This window comes from Venturia canescens, chromosome 1 (genome assembly GCF_019457755.1).
Source record: "Venturia canescens isolate UGA chromosome 1, ASM1945775v1, whole genome shotgun sequence".
NCBI lineage: Eukaryota > Metazoa > Arthropoda > Insecta > Hymenoptera > Ichneumonidae > Venturia > Venturia canescens.
In genome coordinates this window covers 36,915,656-36,940,745 of record NC_057421.1, presented here as the reverse complement: position 1 = coordinate 36,940,745, position 25,090 = coordinate 36,915,656, and the positions used below count along the sequence as shown (strand labels likewise).

General features: G+C 37.7%; 1 protein-coding gene across 3 annotated transcripts in view; it reads left to right on the top strand.

Annotated features, from left to right (window-relative positions):
* Positions 1-25,090, top strand: part of LOC122417151 (agrin-like) — a 351,440-nt gene that overhangs the window by 67,937 nt on the left and 258,413 nt on the right. For all 3 annotated transcript variants that reach the window (XM_043430457.1, XM_043430466.1, XM_043430448.1), the window contains exon 2: positions 19,234-20,937. In XM_043430457.1, the coding sequence (XP_043286392.1) occupies positions 19,437-20,937 (1,501 nt within the window). In that variant the 5' untranslated portion in view covers positions 19,234-19,436. The remainder of the gene's footprint in view (positions 1-19,233; positions 20,938-25,090) is intronic.

Genomic DNA, 25,090 nt, shown 5'->3' with positions numbered 1-25,090 from the left:
GTTAGATATTTAAACAGTATCTGTACAAAGATAGCACAGTGTAAATCATTGCCGAAATTCGATAGTTTTAGAATCATATTTTTATATAAACATTTATCTGCGATTTCCAAGTATAGTGCATGTATGGATCAATCAAATTCATCTAAGCCTTCTGTTAAAATTTATACATAGCCCCTCAAAAAGATCTATACATTAATCGAAATCAATTCACTCAAGATAAATATATGGTTTCACCACTTTGAATAACTGAAGTAGCATTGAAAGAACCCATTATCGCGTCGGGTTCATATCTTTATGAAGTAGACGAATCGAGGCGTTGCCTTAGTTTATGAGAATCGATAATACGCGGAAGCATGATCTAGAAAAATGAGCTTTCTGCTTTTTCTACAACTGAAAGTACGATACTGTGCTCAAATTTGATGCAGGTGCCATGTCCAATCACTATCAAAATATTCTTATTGAACCAGGACTTCATGCAAACTTCATACTATTCTACATTGCGGAGAATATGACAAAGCCAGTTTAGACAACTTCCATCTTCCAATTTTATTCCATTCTAATCAGCATTTAATAAATTTTAGCTCAAACTTTACCTTCCACATTTTTCTGACGATACATAAAAAGCTCGATACACACATATACACACATGTAGACTTTGAAACTATAAGCCCCTCCTAGCGCGAAATCTACATTACCAGCAAGGGATCCATTAAAACTCAGATTATTTAATTATCTCACTCTATCTCTCTTCATCGCTCTGTTGGCTACTTTCCTGTCTCTAATAAAATTTTCCTTGCGGGGGGCAGCCATTTCGAGCATATGAACGTATCGTTACAAAGTGCTTCTACAATCCATACTCTCTGAATTTCTTCGACTTTCTCTTTATGATCAAACTTTCGGATTTTCATACCCCCCTTTCCCGGAGATCGAATAATAATCTGATGTGGAAGGCACTTTATTGAACGTTCAATAAGTGCTACAAAGCAAAAATCGAACTTTCGAAGAGAAATGCATCTGATAAGTCCCATGATAAGTTCAACTATCGATCGGTATGTTTGTTATTTATATGGAGTATTGAGCTTTTTAAATTTGTATAACTTATTTTGGGTATTCAATACGTAAGATCAATTTTTCTTTTACACGGAATTATCTTTTGGTATTGATGTCGATCCTGCTGATCTTATTCGAGACACCAATATGGTATCTATAGAATTTGAGTTAGCACTTACAGTGAGCGACGAAAATATTCGTACAGAGGATATATTAAACCAAATGTCCTCTGTACGAATACTTTTGTCGCTCACTGTATATATGTTGAGTATATGGATATTATATTCGCCGCTCACGTAGTAACAGTTCAAATAGTATAGTATAGTCGTCTATAGTGACGGTGATTTCAACCCCTTTGTCGTGGAGTGTTCCGGTTCGTGAGAGTAGGAGCTTTCCGGCTCGCACGGGTACGTGGTCACCCATTTTTAGGAAGGCGTTTATTGATTGTAAAAATGTTACGAGAGATCTCATTCAAAGCTATAGATGATTCTCCGTGTGTTTTATACACATGCATAGTTCCATTACATTGTGAACATGTCGTGTCTCGTACGAACTCTTTTTCACGCCTTCGTCACAACAACATCGAAAACCTTCACTAGCCTGGGTTACATTTTTACGATTTCACTAATGCGTCAAATTTCAAGAAAGAGTAAAAAATCAAAGTTTATTTCATATACGACGATGAAATATGATGTCTAAAACGAATATTGGGTCATTAGCATCCAAAGATCTTAGAAATTTTGGATTCATCTACCGGTTCAACATAAACTCAGGGTATATTCTTGAACAGTAACCGTGGTTGTTCCTGAACAGTAACCGTGGTTGTTCCTAGAAATTTCATCAAGATTTTCATTCGCAGCTTTTTACTATTGTTTGTTTCCAGAATTGATTGTGAAATATTCGAGTCACGTTACATACATAATTTTCTTATGGCTGGCAGACATTGCGACTGAGAGCGGTCGTGTGTCAACTTCCTGTGATGATTACAAAAGATATTTGTTTTTGAAAGCGTCAGAAATTCCTTTTGTTATTTTTACCTCACTATCAGTATTTTATACAAATACAGATGTATTTTCGTATGTGTTACTTGTGATTATATCTATATATGCTACTAAAAGCAGCAAAACGTAGATCTTAAGGAAAAGGCCCAAAGAAAAACAGAGATATTGAGAGAAAGAAGGTGTTCGTTGTAGAGCTATCGTCATTCACTCGGTGATACCAGAGTGGCAGACCTTTCGAGCTCCAGTGACCAGGGCACAAACACATTTTAACGTCGTCCCTGAGACTGTGACACATAGGCGCCGCCTGCCTTTCTCCTTATACCTACCGAACGTACCATTGGCAAAAGCCGAGTATGAGTGTATTCTGAATTTCTCTTGGCAACTTTGCCAGTCGCTCTTCCTCCCCCACTTATCACCCCATTCTCCTTCTTCCCTTCCACTCACTTTCTCTATTCCTCTTCGTCTTTACCGATCGTTCTTTCTTCATCTCCCTTTTTTTCTGTATCTATCATTCTCTTTCCTTACAGAGCCCATTTCAGACGTGAATTTACGTTCCTCGAGAATGGAAATAAGGCTCCTCCCAGGAGAAAAGCGCGCTAAACTGCTGTATGCTTTAGGGTTTCAGCAGACGTTAATCACAAACCTTGAGATTTCGAGGTACCATGAGGAGACGAGTTAGTCTCGGGAGGATTTAACTCCGACACCTTCCCCTAGCTATTGCCATCTTTATTGTCGCATGTGCGACTATTGGCGTGAACGGAAAAGGGAGAATAACGGGAGAGCGAAGACAAAATGCCTTAACGAAATGGGGGATGGGGAAAATTTGGCCATGCACACACGTTCAAATATTTCATTATATAACGCATAGACATAGATTCACAAACTTGCACCGATGAACCGTTTGCCGATCAAATTAGTCTGTGTACGATTGGTGAGGGCTTTTTACGCTGAGCAATTATCGTTACTCACTCCACGCTCGCTAGAAAGGCAGGAGGCTGGCTCTGCTCTTCGCATGCACGCTAGCCGCCCTGACTCACCCTCATTGCGACTGCTTGCAATCCTCGAGGGACCGGTTCGGGGCACTAATTTTATGAATTGACGGTATAAATCCTCTGCCTATACTTGACTCTCAATGTACATATACTGTGTCAAGGTGAATGAGAATACAGGTATATAGGAGCATGTATGAAATTTGAAGGTGAGAAATCGCCATTAATAACAGTAAAAATAAGTTTGGAAATGGATATTTGAAAATATAATGGTTTGAATTTTTGCATTTAGACATTCTTTCACTCCAGTGCAGAAAGCATTGCAGGATGCAATTGCATTAGAACTCCTATGGATTTATTAAAGGGCAGGAGAAAGGTTGATGCGACGTGCGACACTGCAATGGAGGCTCATTACTTCTTCCGACATTTTCTACAAGAGATATCCCTTATCTCACGAAATATATTATACCTATCTCGTTAATATTTCGGACCATAGCTATATGTTCTCCTCCATTTTGTCTCTACTTCGAATTTCGTTTTGATCACTTTTTTTTTCAACATCATTCTAGAGAATTACGCATGGTACGGGAACAATGGAAAGCTGCCTTAATCTTGATTAAGCGCTCGTTGGAATCAATTGTGTTTCTGGACTAGAGCAATTTTTTATCAAAATATATATGTGATATACCATGTGAAACATTTCAAATTCCTCCACTACGTTGCACCCATGGAATTACAATTTTTTTCAACAATACGTGAACTTGTTGCACGATAACGCACAGCTCGCAGTATGAATTTAGTAAAATAAACAGTTGGTTTTGGGCATTTGATTTTCGTTTTGTTGAAGGAAAAAACTTAGTGAATCTCTTGCTTTGCGTACAATGCAAGCTCAGTTCCTCAATTCATTGAAATCCTCGTTTTTCTTCATCACCTCAGGCAATTTGTAGTGCGCAGTCTCATTGTTTGAATCACGAAAGAGTGAGGACCAAACCGTCAAAAAGAACGATCTTTCGCGATTTTCCCTTCGGGCTTCAACGGCCTCTGGTTAAGCCACCCTGTGCCCATTGAAAAAAAGTAGGTTGTGAAATTTTGCAGATAAATGTGGGAAGTTCTAATGGAGGGAGGAAGCTAACATAAAAGAGATAAAAGTGGCAATGAATTAGAGCTGTGCATACTGCGGCCGTCGAGGCTTTGACAGTACTCTGCTCCACTACTTTTACCGATACAACCTAAACGTAATTTAAATAAAACTATTACAGCATAATGAATGTTTCTAAAGATAAAAGCTAGCGATCTATATGAATAAAGTACAGACGGACCTTCATCATCTGCTGGCCACTGAATATGCAAGAATGACTACCAAAATGTTTGCAGTTTGCTTTTATTTTCCACTTTCTCAAACAATCATCACGTTTATGCATCAATAAATTTCTCTTATTCTACTATACTGAATCATGATTTGTCATGGTATACATACGACTGTAATTTCCTTATTGTATGTTTAATGTTTGCCCATATACTCCCCTTTTCTCTCTCTCTCTCTCTTTCGTTCTCTCGCTCATTGTACTGATTTCTTTTCAGTTGTAGTTTCTCTCATCTCTTTATTTGTTCTGCTTCGCTTTCTTCTGTTGATTCATTCTTTTCCTTTACCTTTTTTTTTACCCCAAATTATTGTTTCGTTCTCTTGGATTCGCTAGAGTGTTTCATTCAGGGGTTGGTCTCTCTCTCGCTCGTCAGACAAAAAAAAAGACACAAAAGAAACAATAAAAACAAAAAATAAAACGAGGATGAAAACTCTAGAATTTTCTCCGAATGCTAGGCGTTCGTTTTGAAAATTTTTTATATAGCCGTAGTTACAATCCAGAGACTCTATTGTTATTTTCCCAAAACTCCCGAACCAATGTTTGACTTTTCTGTTTTACCTAGGGTAGATACTAGATCGAAGCCATCACGATCTTTCACCAAAATCGTAATACTTTTATAAGGAAATCAGCTACGCAACCCTAAAAATTGTACGATCTGATAAAACGAGGGTGAATATCGTAATCGGGGTGAAGAACTTCTCGCTGACGTGACCCTCTCTCTTATTGGCTGGCATGAACTATATAAATTTTTCAAGATCTCTACATTTGTTTCACCGTAAAACATTTTTGTGTTCAACACCCTAGTTATTTTCTTGCTCTTCTACACACCAACCCTTATACTTGACGAATAGAGTCATAAAATTTAGCCTCGGATGAATTTTGTCGCGTCGGATCCCTCTTCTCAGATTTTCTCGATGTATTTCTAGATCGTATAATTTTTTTTTATCATCATACACATTGACTATACGGTGCCACATATCATGTACAATATTACATTGTTATTTTGTATAGGATAGGAAAGACAGCCCAAGAAACCCATCATTTGAGGTTCTAGTTTTTTTTTTTTTTTTTTTATAAGTACCATCAATACCATCAATAAGTGTACAGATTTCCTCCAATAATCTATCGTCAGTTTTAGTTTCCACATTTTCATCATTTCGCGTTACTTTTCACGTCAAAAATTGACGGTATCTTCATTTACACATTTTATTGAAGGGAGAACCTAGTGGTTTATTACCGCTGGAGATTCCAATTCTTATTGAACAACCTAACGATGAAAATCGTTGGAGATTTATAGGAGAACAGTCGTTTTTCTTTCTGACGAACAATATCAATTATTTATTTTTTACGCCGCTTTTTCAAGCGAGAACCCAGTGGTTTTTCCCACTGGAGAGAACACTTTGAAACAATTGAGATTGTTTATACTGCGAGGGGTTTAAACAATTAAAATTGTTTATACCCGTCTTTCATAAAGTTTCTAATGCGCCCAGCGCGTTGAAATTTGGAGGAAGATGTGCGCCGCGACGTCTAGCAATGGTATGCAGTAGCTTCTAGCAAGTTCTACAGTACCATTAAAAAGGGGAGAAGGCGTCCGATCATTTCGTCGTCTGATCCATCCTCTTGATGCTGATCGAATCGTAAAATTTATTTCCGCACGAATTTTATTACGATCCCAGTTCCGATTTCCCAATGGGCTTTCGGACCGGCTATTATTTTTTCCTACTGTTGACCGAAAGATTTTGATCCGATACTTTCTTTTTTTAACGGTTATTTGGATATACAGGTTAATGCGTTAGCATTTTTTCCAGAAAACCATCTGTATACATATTTAATGTAAAAAATTTATTTAAGCGGAACCTATATCAGCCCGAAAAGAACTAGCAATTTCAGCTCGAAGGGATTCAGACCCGAGGTCGGAAAGAATGTATCTTAGCGTCATTTTAAGGCAACTTTTTTTTTACCCATCGTGCTTTAATGTCCAAAAACGAAGCGTCGTGAAAGGGTTCCTTTGCTAAAGAATACTTAGCAGTCGCGAATCGAAATTGAAAGTTTCCTATTTAATTAGGGCTAACAAAACTGTTGTTCTTATTATTATTGGTACCGTTCTGCTAATTTTCATGTAGCTATATTTTTTGGATGGATTTTCGTGGGAAACTTGATGTTCTGAAATAAAGTTCATTGAATCATGTCCGTAAATTCAATATTATTCTCGCAATCATTACGAAAAGTGAATGTTATATGAAAATTTATACTTATTTTAAATAGTTGGGAAGCCTGAGTTATTAAATGTATAGAAAACATTCAATTGACAACTTTGTAGACAACACTTTGTAAACAAATTTGCTACAGCAGAAGGTCTTATGAAATCGTACATTCAACCCTTTCTAAGTTAGAGAGAGAGAGAGAGAGAGAGTTAAAGTAAATTTCATACACGTTTTTTTGTCTAATTGGAATAATTTCCATGTTTTAGAATATGGTCTGTAAACTTTATTAAACATATTCCTTAGATTGGCCGCAATTCGGCTCACTTTTTTTGGAAATTCCTCTGTGGAAACATCATTAACATGAATAAAAAAAAAGTGTACCAAATTTAAAAGCGCTAGAACAATTTAAACGGGTGTCCCTAAAGATTTTAATTTTTAAACGCAAAAAACGTGTATTTATTGAACTTGTTACTTAATTATTTTCTACCTCGCATAATATTGACGATAAAAATCTGAAATTAGCACACTTGATGTTTATATTGAAGGGTACGAAAGGGAATTTTTTCATCAGACTTTTCCGAAGATTATTTTCATGATTTTAACCGTTACAAAAATAACCATATTTTTTATTTTTTTTGTACTTTTATCATGGTTAATGGAATCACTTTTAAACATTACTTTGATGCATTTAGACAAAGTTCGAGCCGTAATCAACAACTCATCAAAACCTGAAATTACGTGAGATTTCATCGATGAAGTGGTTCAAATCAAGTCCCTCTGTCAATGTTTGGATACGTTTTTTGAAAATCTTCGACGACTTACTACACGATTTTAGCTACCTTGTCGACTATTTATGAGGTCGCTCTTTTCAATAGTGTCATTAAAGTTTGGTTAAACCCTTTTTTATCAAATTTTTTTTCAAAATAAAGCAAAAAAGTAGTAATTTTTAAGATCCATTTTTTTTTAAATCCACGATTCGAAAGCCTTATCATACTGTTCATACAATGATCAAGTGCATAAACTGTGTCCTCGATGTTTGTACTTTCGTAGTGTGTGCTTAGTTTTTCTCCCCCTAGGCTCGCCATTGTAAATAAACGGTAAAATAACTAAAATAAAATGTTAAATTTTCAAGGTATTCAAATTTTGTGATGAGAACGAGTATTTTAGAGTTGATACATAAATTACATACGATGTCCAAGGTTTTTTGGGTTGCTGAATACGAATTTGTTAGTAGTTTTGCAAAATTAATTTGGTTTAACAATTTATTCGAACAATCGTTGACAGAAAATCAAAATTTTCCAAAATTATGGCAAAAAATAATGTTGATGATGTTTCCACAGAGGAATTTCCGAAAAAAAGTGACCCGAATTGCGGCCACATAAACGCAAATTATTATGAACATTCTCAAAATTCATAATATGTACGGGTAAATTTAAAATAGTTATTAAAAAACTGTCAAAATGGGAACGCATTGTGATTTGAAGATGAATATTTGCTAAACGGACAGAGTAATCGATTAAACGCACAGACCTTTTTTGTAGAGCGTTCAATTTCTTATAGAAATATGCTGTATTTATTTGACAATAATTATTTTTCAGCAAGTGACCAAACTAAAAATGAAAAATGAAAATTTTCAATAAATTCTTCAACCTTTAACCCCGAGTATCCGGTAAACGGTTAGTTTAGTGAAAAAAGTGTAAGAGCATTTTTTTTGTTGAGCGTTTAATTTTCTACAAAAATATGTGACAGGGATTGACTCAACAATCGATTCAAGATGAAATATGGTTATTTTTATATGAGACTGAAATAAAAATAAAAAACCGTGATGAGGAGAATCTTCCCTTCAATATTAGGAGCTCATTTTTGGTGAGTACTTTCTAGTGGTGTCTAAAAGCTAGTTTTTCTGTGTCGAATCCAAAAACAAGAAATTAATTAGGTAAAATTCACTTTTAATCATGATGCCGAGAATAATATTGAATTCATGGACGTTGTTCAATGGATTTTATTGTAGAATATCAAGATTTCCACGAAAAATTCCCCAGAAAATATTGCTACATGAAAACTAGCCGAGCGGTACCAATAATAATGAGCACAACAGTATTTTCGATGCTAATCAAATAGGAAACTTTAATTTCAATTCGTGACCGCTAAATCAACCTTCCGGCCCTTTCGCGAGGCTACGTTTTTGGACGTTAACTAAAGACTTTCGGGCACGATGGATAAAAACAAAGTTGCCCTAAAATGATGCATCCTAATGTATCTACTATTAATTGATGACATCGTAGTCGAAAATCCCCGTCGTCATTCTTGCTTCTGTATTTGAAAATTAATGTTTACTCTGGATGTCATCGAATAGATGACATTAATATTAAATATTTTTTACAAGTTTCAAATACAAGGTCGATGTCACCGTAATAAAACACCATACTCTCATGTACTCCAACGCCCAGAATTGTAGTTTGCACGATCTGCGCATGATATAAGTCATCCATTCCATTTATTAGTAAGCAGTTGTATAAAGTTCATGCTATTTTTGGACTTTTTTACGATTTCAACTTCACGAAGATTTGAGCATGAATGTTAGAATAATGTAGTTGTGGAGGTGGTTATGCTTACATTAGACTATAACTACCTGCATTATTTCAATTGTATTATGAGCAGAGAAGCTTGAGGGATATGTATAAGGGGGAGCGAACATGCACTCTCCGGCATGTGCAGCACTGAGCGGAGTATCGCACATGTGACCCAGCAATCCATGGATCGAAGGAAGTACAGTTTCAGTCTACCTATGAGCGAGGTTAACGCGTATAACGTACGCCACTCTATCCACTACCTGAAATGCAATGCCTCGTATTGTTCTCTTAGCGCATTATTGGAGTTAAATGCTTTGAATAATACGTATATACTATTGTTTAGAAGCTAATATGCCAGTATTTTGCCTCCCAGAATTTATGCTTATGTCTATCGAGCTGTATTATCGAGCGGTAGTTGCTGTATTTCCTCCTCGATACAATCGTTATTATATTTTTAAAAAGCAGCACGAAAATAATGTAAGAATTCCAATTGATTCTACAGTTGAATTTTAACGTGCCGAAGTTAACATTTTCTAGAATAATAAACTGATTCCGTTGTATCGTATACGCGTGTAATGGAATTAACGATACACGGTGAGTATCAAATTTCCACCTGTTATTATGAATTTATATTGTGCGCATTGCGATCGTACCAAACGTAATATTATTAGTCGCCGATTTTGTTAGAGAGTTATTACGGTGCAGGAATAAATCATCGCTTTAACGTATAATACTACAGGATCCGTGATGATAGCGATGATTTTCCATTCCATTATTATCGTATATTAAGAAAAAATGAACCATTTTCATTTAGAAACACTAATTGACTCAAATGAAAAACAGATTCAGACTATACTTACAAGAAGTAGTTTCGTTTCACGCCGCTAAAGACGATTTCTTTCTAATATGGCCAACTGACTCGATGAACGTGAGATTTCATGAAATTATTATAAATAACGCCTAATATTATGCGTTATTTATATTAAAAAAAAGTCAATTATTAGGCGTTATTTTACATTAAAAACGTTCAATATTAGGGACAACACATATGTGACGACACAAGTTCAGTATATAAACTCGAGCAGTTTTAATCGAGCGTTGATTCCGAGGAAATTTTATTCTCCTGTCACATTGGGTTGCGTAAAAGTTTGAAAAAATTTTTAGAAATATCTATAGTGAAGTGAAACAAAATTACCAAGTTTTAGCCAAATCAAAAGGGATTAGGTGCAATAGTGTTTGATTTGACATCGAATGACCCATATATTTCTTTGAAATGAATCAATACCAATTATTGTATGCATTTGATCACGTCCTATTAAAATAAATAAAAAGAAATCAATCGAAAACTCGGATGTACGCACCATTGCAGGTTATCGCGACCACAACGACAAAATGAACTTTTAACTGGGAGAACCATCTGAAATATACTTTTTCTCGTACTTCTTTGGGCACGTAATATATAATGTTTTCAGTGGGTCGAGAATCATGTAGGGGTTAGTGAGCCCGTGCTACGGAAACACGAGGCCATAATTTAAGAGTTCCGATGATACTTTACGACTCTCGAAGCTGCAATCTCGCTTCCCAGATCGACTTTACGTTCTTTCTCATGGTGAGAAAAACGAATTTTCGGGATAACGATGCCGTGTTATGTGTTTGCCAGTTGTTAAAGGTTAGGTCCCGTCTTTTACACACCTACGTGTTTGTCTTAATAAGTATACACATATAAATTGTTGCATAAATACATGTAAATCAATAAATGTAAAAATGTAGTTGAACTGTGCTCTTTGTGTGCACTGAAAATATTCCGATCTATAATTTTTAGGATCTGAAATTTTTCATCATTCTATTACTGTACGTTTCCGTTCATCCGTTAACCTTCCGTGGTCACACGTTCTAGGAAAAACGCATGGTCACACGGAGTAGGATCACCCCAGTCATGTTTAAACGTTTGCCGCATTGCCAGTATCGTTCCGAACGACACATAAAAATTCAAGATATTAGTTAGAACCTTTTCCAATAAGAATATAATGGGAAAGAAATTTTATCCAATTTTCAAAATGGCGAAAAAAAATTAGCAATGAGGCCATGTTTAAGGAAAAACCATTTGACACTAAAAAGAAATCATAGCTTTAGAAACCAGCTTCCTCAGGCGCCAATAATTCATAATGTTTATATTAAAGTTGTACTTTGGGTCATTTTGACCCCTAGTGACCATGGAGGGTTAATTATTCATATTTAGTTTAACTGATCAAATTCATAATTATTCGTGTCGAGTGATTTTGACCTTTTCGTCAGTTAAACTAGCTATCAATAATACATCATTTTATTAATATATTATAAAAACAATTTATGTATGGTGTTACAACATGTAACGAATAATCACGTATTTGAGAAGTTTTCCAAATTTTTCAATAAAATGAAATTACTGTCAATAACTAACGAATGACAGAAAACGCGGCATAACGAAATGATAATAATGTAGCATCTTAGCAATATTCAATAGGGTTAAACAGCTGTAATAATACGATCGTACAATACTACATTTGGAACTAACATTTGTTAAAGGTTTCTCTAACTTTGTGCGTGAAGAGATCTCTATGAATCGTGATATCACACTGCTGTAATGTATCTCTCCGGTTGGAGAATTTCGATGCTTCAGGATTACCTAGAAATATACAGATTCGGTAAATAATAAATCGGTTTCTGGTAAGCATAATGCTATAACGAACTGCGTTTAACGCATCGAGTTGTCGTTGTTACGCCTTTTAGGTTTTCAGGCTTTCGGAATGGGTATGTGAACATCGAGAGATTCGCCAGAGCGGCACGATCAGATAATCATCCCCGTGAATATATTACCTCGATTAGCGAGAACGCAAGAGCATCCTCGTAACGCGTCGTGGGACTTGGAAACCTCTCGAACTCTCCGCTAAACCCTTGTCACAAACTCTGTTCCACTGAATCGAGAGATATACAGTTGTCCGCATTATTACCAAATATTCGGCTAATCGGAGGCATATCTCGTCATCATTTATTTCCATCTCGATATGTTATTGCAAAAAATTGCGTAAAATCTTTGTATCTTTTCATTCCACGTTCCTCGATGTGCAAACCTTTCATTATTATCCAAAAATCGTGTGTTTTCATAATTCAAATTGAAGGAACCTTATCCCACACAGGAATTAGCATTCTTTTTAATTATATGTATTTACAAATTAAAGCGCAACATTGTCAAATTTTGCCAATTATCTAATAATCCAGGAAAGTTGACATCATCTCTAGATCGCAAAAGTCATCAATCGCTTCCGGTCTGATTCTTCTGGCGTTCTTGATCATTTGTTAGCTCTATAAATTAAAAGGGGCGGAAGATGTGGTAACGAATGGATGAAGCGAAGTAGAGCAAAATTCAAAAAGGGCTGTAAAAAAACATGATCAATACTCAACGAGTGTAAGTCACTTGATGATAAAGCGTACGAGAACCCTTTGACAAGGTACAATTGTGAGCGTACTTATAGACATTGTGCAGCTTGATTCTGGTCGTTCTGGTATATCCTGCTATTCTAGTTTTTTATTTTATTTTCTTTACTTTTTTCCAACTATCGGAAAATCGTGGGTTTGGGGGGTAGTCGATCGAAGTACAAGCAATTGATGAGAGCTCGAGTAGTAGTGGAATTGAGATTGAGATAGAGCGTGTTTACAGGCTGGATCGAAGGGGAGTAGAAGCTTTTGCCGGTAGCTTGCAAAGGTCTCCGGCGTACTGTACGTAATTGGTGGACACCCCGTACGTGCTTAACGTTGAGCTTCTACCAGTACTACGATCGAAGCAGGGGAGAAAGAGAAAGCGTGGGGGCGTACTCAGTCTTTCCTTTACTAAGGGGTTGAGTGCCCAACTTGCGAGGGGTATACAGAGCGGTGGCATCGTCGGGAAAACATCCGGGGTATATATACACTAAACTCGGCGCAACATACCGGGATGCCTTATCAGAACACGCGGTGACACACTGTACTGATAGCAACCCTCTATGCAACTCTCTCTCTCTCTCTCTCTCTCTACTTCTCTCGCTCTCTTTCTCTTACTTTCTAACTACCTCTCCGTCTCTCTTTCTACATTACTTCTATAATCCCGACAATCCCATTAACCGACGTTCACCTGGGTTTCCGTATAATCTTGCTTTGAAGATTCATCCCTTCTCTAGACTATAATCGAAGCTGCACCAACGTCGAAGAAAACGTATTTCTCATGAAAAAAATAGACCGATAATAAGTCAAGTCTTCTTATTTTTAAGTCTACTATATTTTTGATCACTAGTTCCACATTCTTTCGATTGCATACAAAATCGATTTACCAATGTATTTATTCTAATTGTTGAACCGCTATCTTGAAGTTCCTACAAATTGAGCAGTCGAGAATTTTCTGCTCTAAGATTGACCTCTGGTCGATGTTTAATTCGATCATCGCACGGGTACGGAGATACAATGTAATTTTGTTGTTTTATTGTCTATCAAATATGAAAAATGTTTTAAAAAAAGATAAAAACTACCGACAGACTTTTTGAAGTTTACTACTATTTTCTCAATGGAAAAGTTTTTCAGACGAGAGTTTTTATATTTTTTTAAAACATTTTTTTATTTCACACTTTTTAAAGTTCATCTTTTTTTGATGAGGAAAATCGACAGGGTGTCAATTTAACACCGAGCAACTCACCACAGCATTGTTCGCGTATATCTACAATATATATAAGGCAGAGTTGACACGCTTGGCCATTTGGCCGCTGTTGAGTTAGAACCCTACCTTGAAAACAACAGCTCGAAGTGAAAGTAACAGCGTACAACCGTATGAAGTTGTCGATAATCGAGCACTACCTTATATGCTCATCTTCGATATATCAAAATAAGTTTGAACATAAATATTAATTTTCTAAGCGGGTTCACTATAGATTTTAACAAACTATGTCTAAGAACACTGTCCGTCACACATGGAAAACACAAGCAAAAATTGGTCAAGACAAGTGTGACCGTTCTAGAGAAAAGTTGCTTCAAAAAAATCCTCCCTATCAGTTGACTGCAGTGAAGCGCATGACTCTCGTTTTTTTTGCCTTGCGCGCAATCGGGAATTGTAAATATGAAAGATATTTGAATTTCTAAGTGATACCGAATCTGATTTTTCACCATGTTTTTCGTCACACTGAGCTCTAATGAAACTCGTTGACGAACGGATCTGCGTTGATTGTAATCCGAAAGCTTTTCAGTGCTAGTGAATTCTCGTCCGTAAGATGTATTCTATCTATGTATACTACTTGTACCCTCAGGTAGAGTCATACCCAATTGTGGCGAGGTCGAGGAATTCGAATAAGGAATTTAACACGCAGAGATTTTCACGTTTCAGGTAATGATAGCAATTCTCGTGCCGAGTCAAACATTCTGGTACATGCGCATGCGTTTTACTTCATAGCTCTTGGTCCTCCGACTTTGTTGAGGAAAATAACTCTCGTGCAATCAATTGTTAAACCAAGTCGACCAATGTGGTTCAACTATCTCAACTATCGTTCGTTCTTGCATAAACTGATCCTATATCAACGGTCACACAGATATCCTTGGTATATTCGACTTTCTCACGGTTGGTATTGGATGGTACAACCGTCCAATGGAATGTTAAATTCATATTAGAGGGAAGTCGGTGGCTTATTCTCACTTTCAAATGAATATACAGCATTAGCTATTACTTCAAATAGAAGTTATCTATTTCCCCGTTACATACAGTACAAACTGTTCCAAGCAATTTGAACCTCTGATCAGGAAGGGGAACAATCTGAATTGATAATACGAAAAGACTTATTGAACGTACTTTCTTATTCAGATTCATTTTTACGGAAAAGCTTGAAAAGGAACCATTACCCAGGTTGTCGTTGATTATTGGAATGGTTGGTGCTATAATATTAGTCGTGTGATTTTTTTTTGTTTACGGCTTTCTCAATGGCTCGGAAGTGTCCTGATGAATCATTCATGCTCCTAAACTTCCTTTCTGAAAAAGCTCACGAGCAAACGCGCTTCGCTTTTAATCGTGGTCTCTACCTATACTGGTCAAATGGGGAGGGGGGGAGGGGGAAATAGGAACAGACGATAGCAGAATTTACTGCATGCTCTTAAATACGAAACTCCTATCATTCGTCGTTCATGATACATTTTTTCGATTTCTCATACCGTGATTTTCGTTGATTTCTTCTTATCGCCCGTGGAGCATCCCTCCCATGTCTGCTTTTATACCATCTAGACTTGGGACAGTGTCGCTCGCGTTGTTCCCGTTAGTTTGTACAAGTATAAACAGTTCCTTGTCTGACTCCCTTACAGTACTAGCAGGTTGCCACGTTCTCAGTTAGGGGTATGGGTGAACCGAAGCGGGAATGGGTGATGGTCATCCCTCCTCTTTTAACATTAAACATTCAAAGGGGGCGTAAAAAAGGAGATGCATTTGCATCCCGCATTGCGACTGCGGGCCCGCCACACGGGAAAACATAAATAATTCAAAAGTTTTTATGCACCCCGGACGAGGATCTGGTAGAAAGCGGAAGAGGGAGTTGAGGGATAGAAAGAGAAGGAGTGGCTGTTGTTGATGCGAACTTAGAGAAAGATAGAACGAACCGCGCAAAAGTTGGGCGTTGGATGAGGGTGAGAGCGAAAGAGTGCCATAGGTGAAAAAACAGCGATGAAAGCGACTCAGGAGAATCAGAGAGAATAGGAAATATCTTCTATTTTTTCGCACTCTCTCCCTCTTCCTGAACGTTATACTCGCGGAAAATGGAAATGTATAAAACGGCTAAAGAGAGAACCTACTAGCTTGGGACAGCTGCTCGTTGCTTATCCTTGCTGCAGTGTGCCAAATTGTCAAACACGTATATAACAGACTGTCGCTACACTGTTAAATCAGTTTACGAAAAAATCAAGTCTTCGCGGAAGAAGAGTAACGAAATTTTTTCCGTTTCCAACGCTTATAACTCAAAATAAATTGCATGAGATTTTTTTCAATTATCCATGATACATTCGCTTGATATAATTGTATTTTTAAAAGAAAAATCACACAGATTCTTTCTCACAGATTTTTGAAAGCAAGAATTTTCTACTAAATATTTCCAACAATTTCAAGTATTTAATTTCATTATCGGGTAGATAAAAACATCGATTCCCATTTTCCAATTTTCTCATAGACGCAAATATTCGACCAATGTGCATGGCTATGCAACGCCATCGTTGTTCTGAGGGTCCTGTGAGCTCGCCTTCGGATAAGATAATGTAGGAAGTGGAAACGCTGTTGGCTATGGAAATTTCAAAGCTATTTCCATTCATTTTTTCCTTGTATTTTCTGGAAATGAAATAAAATAAATGTGTACAGCCCCATACTAAGCTTCTAAGTTTTACAAGTCATAACCTTTAGACGGCTGGGATTTGAAAGTTAAAATCACTTCTGAACAGTGCCCAAATTAGTGTCTGGTGTCACGTATCAACTATATACAAAGTTCATATCACAGGACGAGCCGATATATCGGCTTTCCGGTTCTCTAGAGGTTAAATATTCAAAAATGAGTAACCATAGTAAAATGAAAACAAAAACGAAAGAAAGTTGAACGAATAAAATAAGAAGATTCAACTGGCTGCATAATTGAAAATATCACCGGCGTAGGAAAATGCATAAACGCAGATTTTCAAATGTATTTTTCACGAAAATAAAATAATCATAGTTGATCACGGCTTTTCGACAAAAAACTCATGAATTCATATGAAATGTCTTATATTCGATGAAAAAGCCCAAATTTATTTGCGGTATGTCAATATGGGATGTCCGGGATAGAACAGTTATGTTCCCGCGGGCCAACGGACTAATACGATTCCAACGAGAGTCCGAGAAGTTCGCGAGAAACCGGAGGGGATAGCAGAAAGGGGTATAGATCGCAATAGGAATTTCTCACTGAAAAGTTTTAACTATTCACGCTTGTGCGCTTGACGTCCGCAGAAAATAGTTTTCAACCTTTAGTTGAGTGCGCTGGCCACTGGCATCTCTGTAATAATGGCCAAACATGACTAATTTCGAAGGTTAGAGCAGCTGTAGAGTTCGTTGCACCTGTTTTATAGTAGGCAACGCTATTGTTGCAAGCTCCGCAGCGCCTGTAGACCTTCGATAATGAAATTTAACGCGGAAGAATGAAATTCTAAAATACCACTAGCTCGATGTCGATAATGTGTTTATCTCCAATCTTCTTCCACTAAAATTTGAATATTTTCATGATTTCGTAATACGTATAAAAAGTGACAAGTACCCTGTTCAAATCAACTTACCACATTGGAACCATAACAAAAAACAGATCCAGTAAAAATGAAGCCATGACATTTTTTTAAGTTTTGCATGTCTTTTTCATGGATCCAACGTTCATAAAACTATACAGTGCACTTTATCGCGTAAATATTTGCCACCCAAGTAGAGTTATTTGCCACATGTAGAGTTAGGAATTCGTTGCTAATCATCCAGTTAACATAATATTTTAAATGGCAAGATTCCATTTTACTATGAAATAAAAAGTTATTTATCACAATGAGGAAAATATAAATCGTTCTGGAGAAATTTAAGACATTTAGTTGTAAACTAACCAGAGATGGAGTATCGAGTCCAATATTTCTGAGACTGTAACCAACTTTGCTCACATGTTATCATTGCGAGCAACATTATCACTAAAAATTTGAATGAAGTGTCGTTTAAATGCTGCGTGCTGGCCACGACTAAGATCGATAAATCAGGGGAGATAATACCAGGCTCAACCATTAGGGTTGCATGATACAGAATAAAAAAGGAATAAAGAAAATGGTGAATTGCGGTATCGTATTGGTTGACGACTGTTCGCCCGTTCTCCACATGGTACGACTTCACGCTAGTGGGACCGTAGCCATGCATTGATTTGATAACTCGGTGTAAACCACTTCATGTTACTGAACCACGTTGCATTTACTTTTGGTGCAAGTCAATCTAAGCTTGGATTGCACAATAGTTTGAAGTTTCGGTCTAGAAAAAAAATTATTAGAGAATCATGAGCATCATTGCCATATCGCTTGGTGATGGGTCACATGTAGTCATCTGAAGCACTAGGATATTATTTATTCAACTTTATCTCATACAGCTATGTTCAATATTGATTAACGATATAAGCCATCTGAATTCCGTTCAGTTATGACATGAATATTTTAACTAAGCTAAATTAGTCATCTCCGACCTAATTAATTGCTGGTTAATTCGTTCATGGTATAACGCTATCAACAATGCTGTTAATGATGCCTAACTATGATCTATGTTCATCGAAAATAAATTGATGATCATCCGTAGCATAATTTAGTTGACACGTTCTTGCTCTTATACGTCATTCTCAAACGCATATATTTACTGGGGTGCATCGTTTTAGAGCAACTTTTTTTTACCCATCGTGCCCGATAGTCTTTAGCAAATGTCCAAAAACGAAGCCTCGCGAAAGGGTACCGTTGTCAAATAATATTTAGCGGTCACGAATTGAAATTGACGGTTTCTTATTTAATAGCATCGAGAAAAACTGTTGTCTTCATTATTATTGGTACCGCTCTGCTAGTTTTCATGTAGCTATATTTTCTGGGTGGTTTTTCGTGGGAAACTTGATATTCTACAATAAAGTTCATTGAACCACGTCCGTAAATTCAACACTATTCTCGGTATCATTATTAAAAGTGAATTTTAAATGAAAATTTATACTTCAACTGTTGTGACGCCCAAGTTATTAAATGTGGAGAAGAGATTTAAATGACAACTTTATAGATAAACAAATTTGCTACAAAGAAAGTTTTTGTTTTCGAACATTTATTAAAGACTTTCGGGCACGATGGGTAAAAAAAAAGTTGCCTTAAAGTTTCGCACTCTGATATTTACTGTCTTCTAAGCCTAGAGGAAAAATTACTCTTGCTCTGTGAAAGCATGCAGTTATTAATACCTTCATCTTTCATCCCTACTAAAAATACTAACACCATTTTATTCTCTGTTTATTCCGCAGAGATGTCTTCTACTGGTAAAAACAAACACCGTAACCCTAACATCTACTAACTAAGCCTCTCCGAAGAGCGAGATCGCTGTACGACATCCGGGATATTTATCAGAATTGCACGGTAATAGTAATGAATTCGAGATGCACAAGTAAAATTTCGATCCGTTGAACCGACCTCAAAAGATCCCGTGTGATCATGCTAATTGGAGAAAATGCGAAAGACAGTAAACGGACTGAAGCTGGATCTTACAGAGAATACACCAGGTAGCTCGTCGAGCTTGGCGCGGCTGCCAAATTTGGTTGAGCATGCTGAGATCTGTCATCAGGCAACATTGGCCGTAACAGGTGAAAATTTAAGCAGCAAATTACCGAACGTGGTTGAGGGCTCGATGGACTATGGTAGCGAGCGAAGGTCCTCCCGTTACCTGGAATATGAGTCGAAGATCAGCTTCCAGGACGGACAAAATTTATCGAACAATTATTCAAGTCCGGGTGGTGGCGATTATGGAAATGAATCAAGGCAAGGATACTCATCTTGCAGTTTCGATCGGAAGACGCATTTTGCCGGAAACTACGACCGTGAAAATCTCGAGAGATACGATAACCCTAGGATATATCATGAAGAAGGACATCTGAGGTACGATAGGCGAACGGAAAGAAGTTATCAAGAATCGGACCTTGACGTTCCGTATGAAAGAACCGATGCTACCAAATTACGAGGTTACACGTCGGATATACAGGAAGATGGTAGGAGGTATTCTCGAGATCTTACGGATTACGAGTACGCTGCTCGTTATGCTGAGGAGACGCTTAAACTAGAGCCAAAGAAGCCTGAAACGGCACACCATCATACCTCTTCTAAGATTTACGAGCCTGTCATAACTGCTAAGGGCTACGAAACGCTAGGTACGAAAGGTTACGAATCTGGAATAAAGACCAGAGATTCCTCCTACGAACTTGGCTCCTTTTCTAACCAACAGCAGGACGTTGGCGGTAGCCGAAAATATGACAGCAAGTATCATTCGATCGGTAAGGTGTATGGGACACTACCAAGATACGAATCATCAGGAAGCAAAGCGTATGATGCCAACTATGATTCCAATCCAAACTCTGGTGGTCGATCGTTTGATCCAAAATATGATGATTCCAGTTACGATACCGGTGCGAAAAGCTTGAAAGGTTTCGAATCATCCGATTCAAAGTATGATTTAACAACGTCCAAGAGTTACGAAAAGTCTAAGTATGAGCCTGTTGCCCGATACCAAGATCCACCTTCCTCCAAGTCCTATGAGCAAACCCTGAAAATTGGTGAAATGAGCTCAAACTTTGGACACAAACAACAGAGCTCATCGGTTTATTCACGAAAGCAGAATCAGGAAAATCGTGATTCCACAACGGGTACTGCGGCTGCTGGATCATCGGAGAAGACGAATGGTTATAGAAAAAACAATTTCGAAGCATACGGCGTTTACTCTGATCCTGAAGACGATCATGGCTTTTTGGCTGACAAAAAAACACCGCAGTATACTTACAAAGGTGTTGTCGTTAATGTCAGCGGTGAATCGACGGTTGTCGACCAAAAGAGAACTAAAGATAGCAGGCAGACCGAAGTTCCACGAAGCCCTTGGTGTCGACCTACAATTCTTCTGCTTTTTCTTATTCTTCTAGTCGTGATATTTGTCTTCGTTGCTGGGGTACTTCTCTCCTTTAATTGTAAGTACATAACAGTGGTTAAGTTATTTTCAATTATTCATGCAATAATATTTTATAAGGAAGGAGCTGTGCTCCCATAATTTGTTTGTAGTTGCGAAGGTTTCTTTTTGAGGTGATTTTTTTTTAATTACTCTCAAAAATACAATCTATTCGACAAGCGCGGAGTATCGAGCACGATTACTTTAAATCCTCAGTTAATGAAATTCAAATTGATTATGATCGAATATAAAACAATCGAGCAGAGATTCTCTTTAGATGAAAAATTCAGTCTGGAAAGTACGAGTCACAAAAAGTGTATTCATTAGCTATAATTACACAATATGCCATATCACATCATTCTGTATGCCATGATTTATTCTCTCTCTCTCTCTCTCTCTCTCTCTCTCTCTCTCTCTCTCTCTCTCTCTCTCTCTCTCTCTCTCTCTCTCTCTCTCTCTCTCTCTCTCTCTCTCTATTGAAAAAAGTGACACATCTTAGAAGGGTCGAGGGTAAAAAAACTTCATCCATAATTAGGACAACGTGCAGACTCATTAGGGATCACTAAAGGGTGTTAGTAATTTCTTCGGTAAATTTGACACAAAGACGAATTTGTCTTCTTCAACCTGTCGGTTTTTCGCAAACTTTCTTGAGTTGACCGGGCATTCTGTCAGTAATTTCCTCGAAGACTGAAGAGGACTGCATTCGTTTTTCTGTCCAAGCACGTATTTACTGGGAACATCTTCCGTAGGAAAAGCTGTTATCTGTTCCAATGATATATATACACACCGAAACGTTCTGGAACTGATCTTTCGTAAATGAGTCTCGATAGCAATTATTTATGGGTGTGTCCCGTGTCCTGACGCGTTAGCCCGCCGACAGAGTTGAGCTTAACCAGCGGAGACAACGAGAAAGCCAACAAACAGGAGAAACCAGTAACAAAACGACGGACATCACGAGCTCTGATGTTATATCGCGGTAGGACATTGTGGAGACACGTACGAGCGATACGTTAACCCGTTGGCGTAACTGTCTCTCCTGCAGTTTTATGTGTCAAATTTGACATGCCGGTCACGTAGGGACTTGCTACTAGCGAAACTGTTCGGCTGGAATTACAATGTGTTCCGTCCGTAAAGAGAACCAGGGAGTGAGTGAGATGATGCCCCGCATAGAAGAGCTAAGACAACGAAAGAGTAGGAAAGAAAAACGGACCACCGCCAACGACCAAGAGTTTGAACAGTTGTAGGTTTATAATGCGCCCAAGCGTAAGGACGAAATAGGAGTAGAGAAATATACCTTAAAGAAAAGTGTTGAGGAAGAAAGATTCGTAAAAGGATCTGTCTCATTCGGGGACCAAAAATATATTGCTTGTAGCTAGCATAAGAGGAAAGATCACAACGAAAGGGGAGCCAACTTTTTCAGTCTTAATAGTACACCTTAATATTTTAGGTCTACGTTTGACAACAAAATATAATGAACTGATTCGATATCTTCCATCATTATTTCTGTTCAATCCGTCATAGTGTCCACTGGTGCTAGGAAACTCTGTCAAAAGATCTTCCATTCGGATTGTCTGTTGCGAGAACTTTTTGTTCAAGATTGGACTTTTTCATCGCATAGTCATTGGATATATCGTTTTTCTGACTGCTTATCACCAAATTTGAGGAATGATGAAATAATTATCTACATTTCATTTACTGTCACTTTTTGTCAACAAATAACAGTTCACTTTTTTCTTGGACGAAGTTGTCAACCATATAGATTTCAAAGTTCAGCCATCAGCAAAAAAATGCAAGTCATGCCTTAGAACTCTTTGTATATCATATAGAGATATACATAAGGTTATAAAACTTGTACGCACATTAGACATACGTGAAAGTTTTACACCCCATTCGTAGAATATGCGTTTTACCGCTAGATATCCATATACATATATAGCAATCATGTATTGAATATCGTTTCGAATATTTTGCAGCGTTGCGTTAAAACAAGATACTAAGTAGAATAAAAAAAGTCCCGACCCCTGATACATCTGTGCAGATTTTCGCTCTATCTTGCCAACCTTTCACATTTTAGAACTTTTTTCTTGCTTTTCCTATTATATAACTCGCCCAGAATATAAAACGTCCGATTTTCTTATTCATAAAATTCTTGAAGTATGGAATCTACATCTATTTGATCGACATTACGTTTTCACGCTTACATATTATCCCATTTGAATATGACAAAAATACAGCTTCACTTCCATCAGAGAACGGTAAAACGTAGCACGGTCGTATCTCCTCTTTCTCTCTTTTCTTGGCACTGGCGTCTTTGCTGATGTGATCTTTGGGGTTGAGAACGTGTCTTTGAGCACTATCGGAGTCTTTCATTGAGGTTATATCTACTGGATATATTAATTCACGTACCATTCTGTATAAGCCAAAGGTGTAATCTGATATGCTATCTCGGATTACTCACTGAAAGCTTCTTCCTTGTCCAATTTGGCAGACTAATTAAAATACGAATAAAACATTAAGAATGCGCCCCGTTGGCCACCAACTTTTAAGAAGGGGATCATTACTGCAAATTTTTGTGGTGTCAGGTATAAAATGTTAAAAATATGATTCATTTGCGGAGACGTTCTCATAAAAACGTCATGGGTTTGTGCGCTTGATAAAACTGGCGAAATGGTATTCGTTATTAACTTTCATAAAACTATATTTCGTGGACAAAATCGAAAAATGCAGATAGTCCATTCACATTGAAACTCTCGTGGATTCCCGATAATTCTCTTCGGATACAATAAAATCTATATCGCTACACATGGCCACCGTGGCGAGCTGCCATATTAAAAAAAAAAAAAAAAAACGAAAAGCTATCGCGAAGGGTGAGGCTGAAGCGTTTTCGCGCAGTACTCGACCATTCCCAGTGGCTGAATTTGGCATTGACATCGACTGGCGCATCCGAGCGTATTCGTCGCTTTATTTTCGGGTAAAGTTTTGCGCCCGCACGGCCAGCAATCAGCCTCGATATTGTCCATGCGACCGTGAGTCAGGACAACACATTTACCGCGTCGTCCCCGAATCCACCGAACTCTGGTCAGATCAGCTTCACTGTGGTCCGTTTAGAGTTTGCTGGAGAAGTGCTCTGGCACACGAACACCAACCAGCAAAAGACTAGAGAGAGCCCTCTTTCGATCTATTTCGAGAGTGGTGACGTTGACGTCGTGTCAGCCTTCTCGTTTACCGGATTTCCCTAAAATCTATTTGGATGTTCTAACAATATATTTATTCCTATGTATCTACGCCTACGTATACTGGTATCATTTTTCTTATATTCTTCCCAATACGTGTTTTCGTTATCATTAGATAATTCTATATTAAAAATTTTGTTGAACAACCTGACACAAAGCTGTTTGAGTTGATATCTGAAACAAATTCATCGGAGATCAGCGGAAGATAGAATTTTTACGTATCTTTCCGCTATTAACCAGTTTTAATACCGGGAAGAAAAAGTAACCCGATAATATGAGGGAAGCAAATCTGTAATATAGAACAGTGAGGGTTAGAGTCTATGAAGACGTGAGACGTCTGTGGTCTTTTAGAAAGGGGCAAAGATCGAATACCGTAGTCCGTTGAGCCCGAGACTTTGGCCTTGTCAGTTGCGCCCCAAGGATGTCTCTCTTCTTCGCCATTACACGGAAGAGAAAAGAAAAAGGGCAAGAGGGGGAAAAAGAGAGTAGAAGTTCCAGGGATTTATCGGTGTTAGACTTATTAACTCTGAAGTGAAGTTAACATTAATCTCGGGGCGGTGAACCCTGCCGGCGAAGGAAGTCTCCGTCGAGCAATCCCAAGCCTTTCACCCCTGTTCGACAGTGTATAGCTTCGCCCCTTACCCCTTTTCATCTCTCACTCACAACCGTTTTTCTCCGGTTGTCGACCAAGCCAAGATCTCTCATTCTTCTCACTTTCCTTACTCCCAATTTTTAGCTTCTTCATTTTTCTTTTGCTGGCTACACGCGTGTTACCTCTCTACTTTTTTAAGTATTTTACCCTAAAAACCTTTACTCTATTAGCCGCTACGCTCAATCGTTTGCCAACAAATTTTTTTTTTTAGACTTCCTCAATTCTTCTCACTTGGGAATTTCCGCTACTTTCCCGGTTTCTTATCAAAAAGCGCCACTAAAACTAACCTC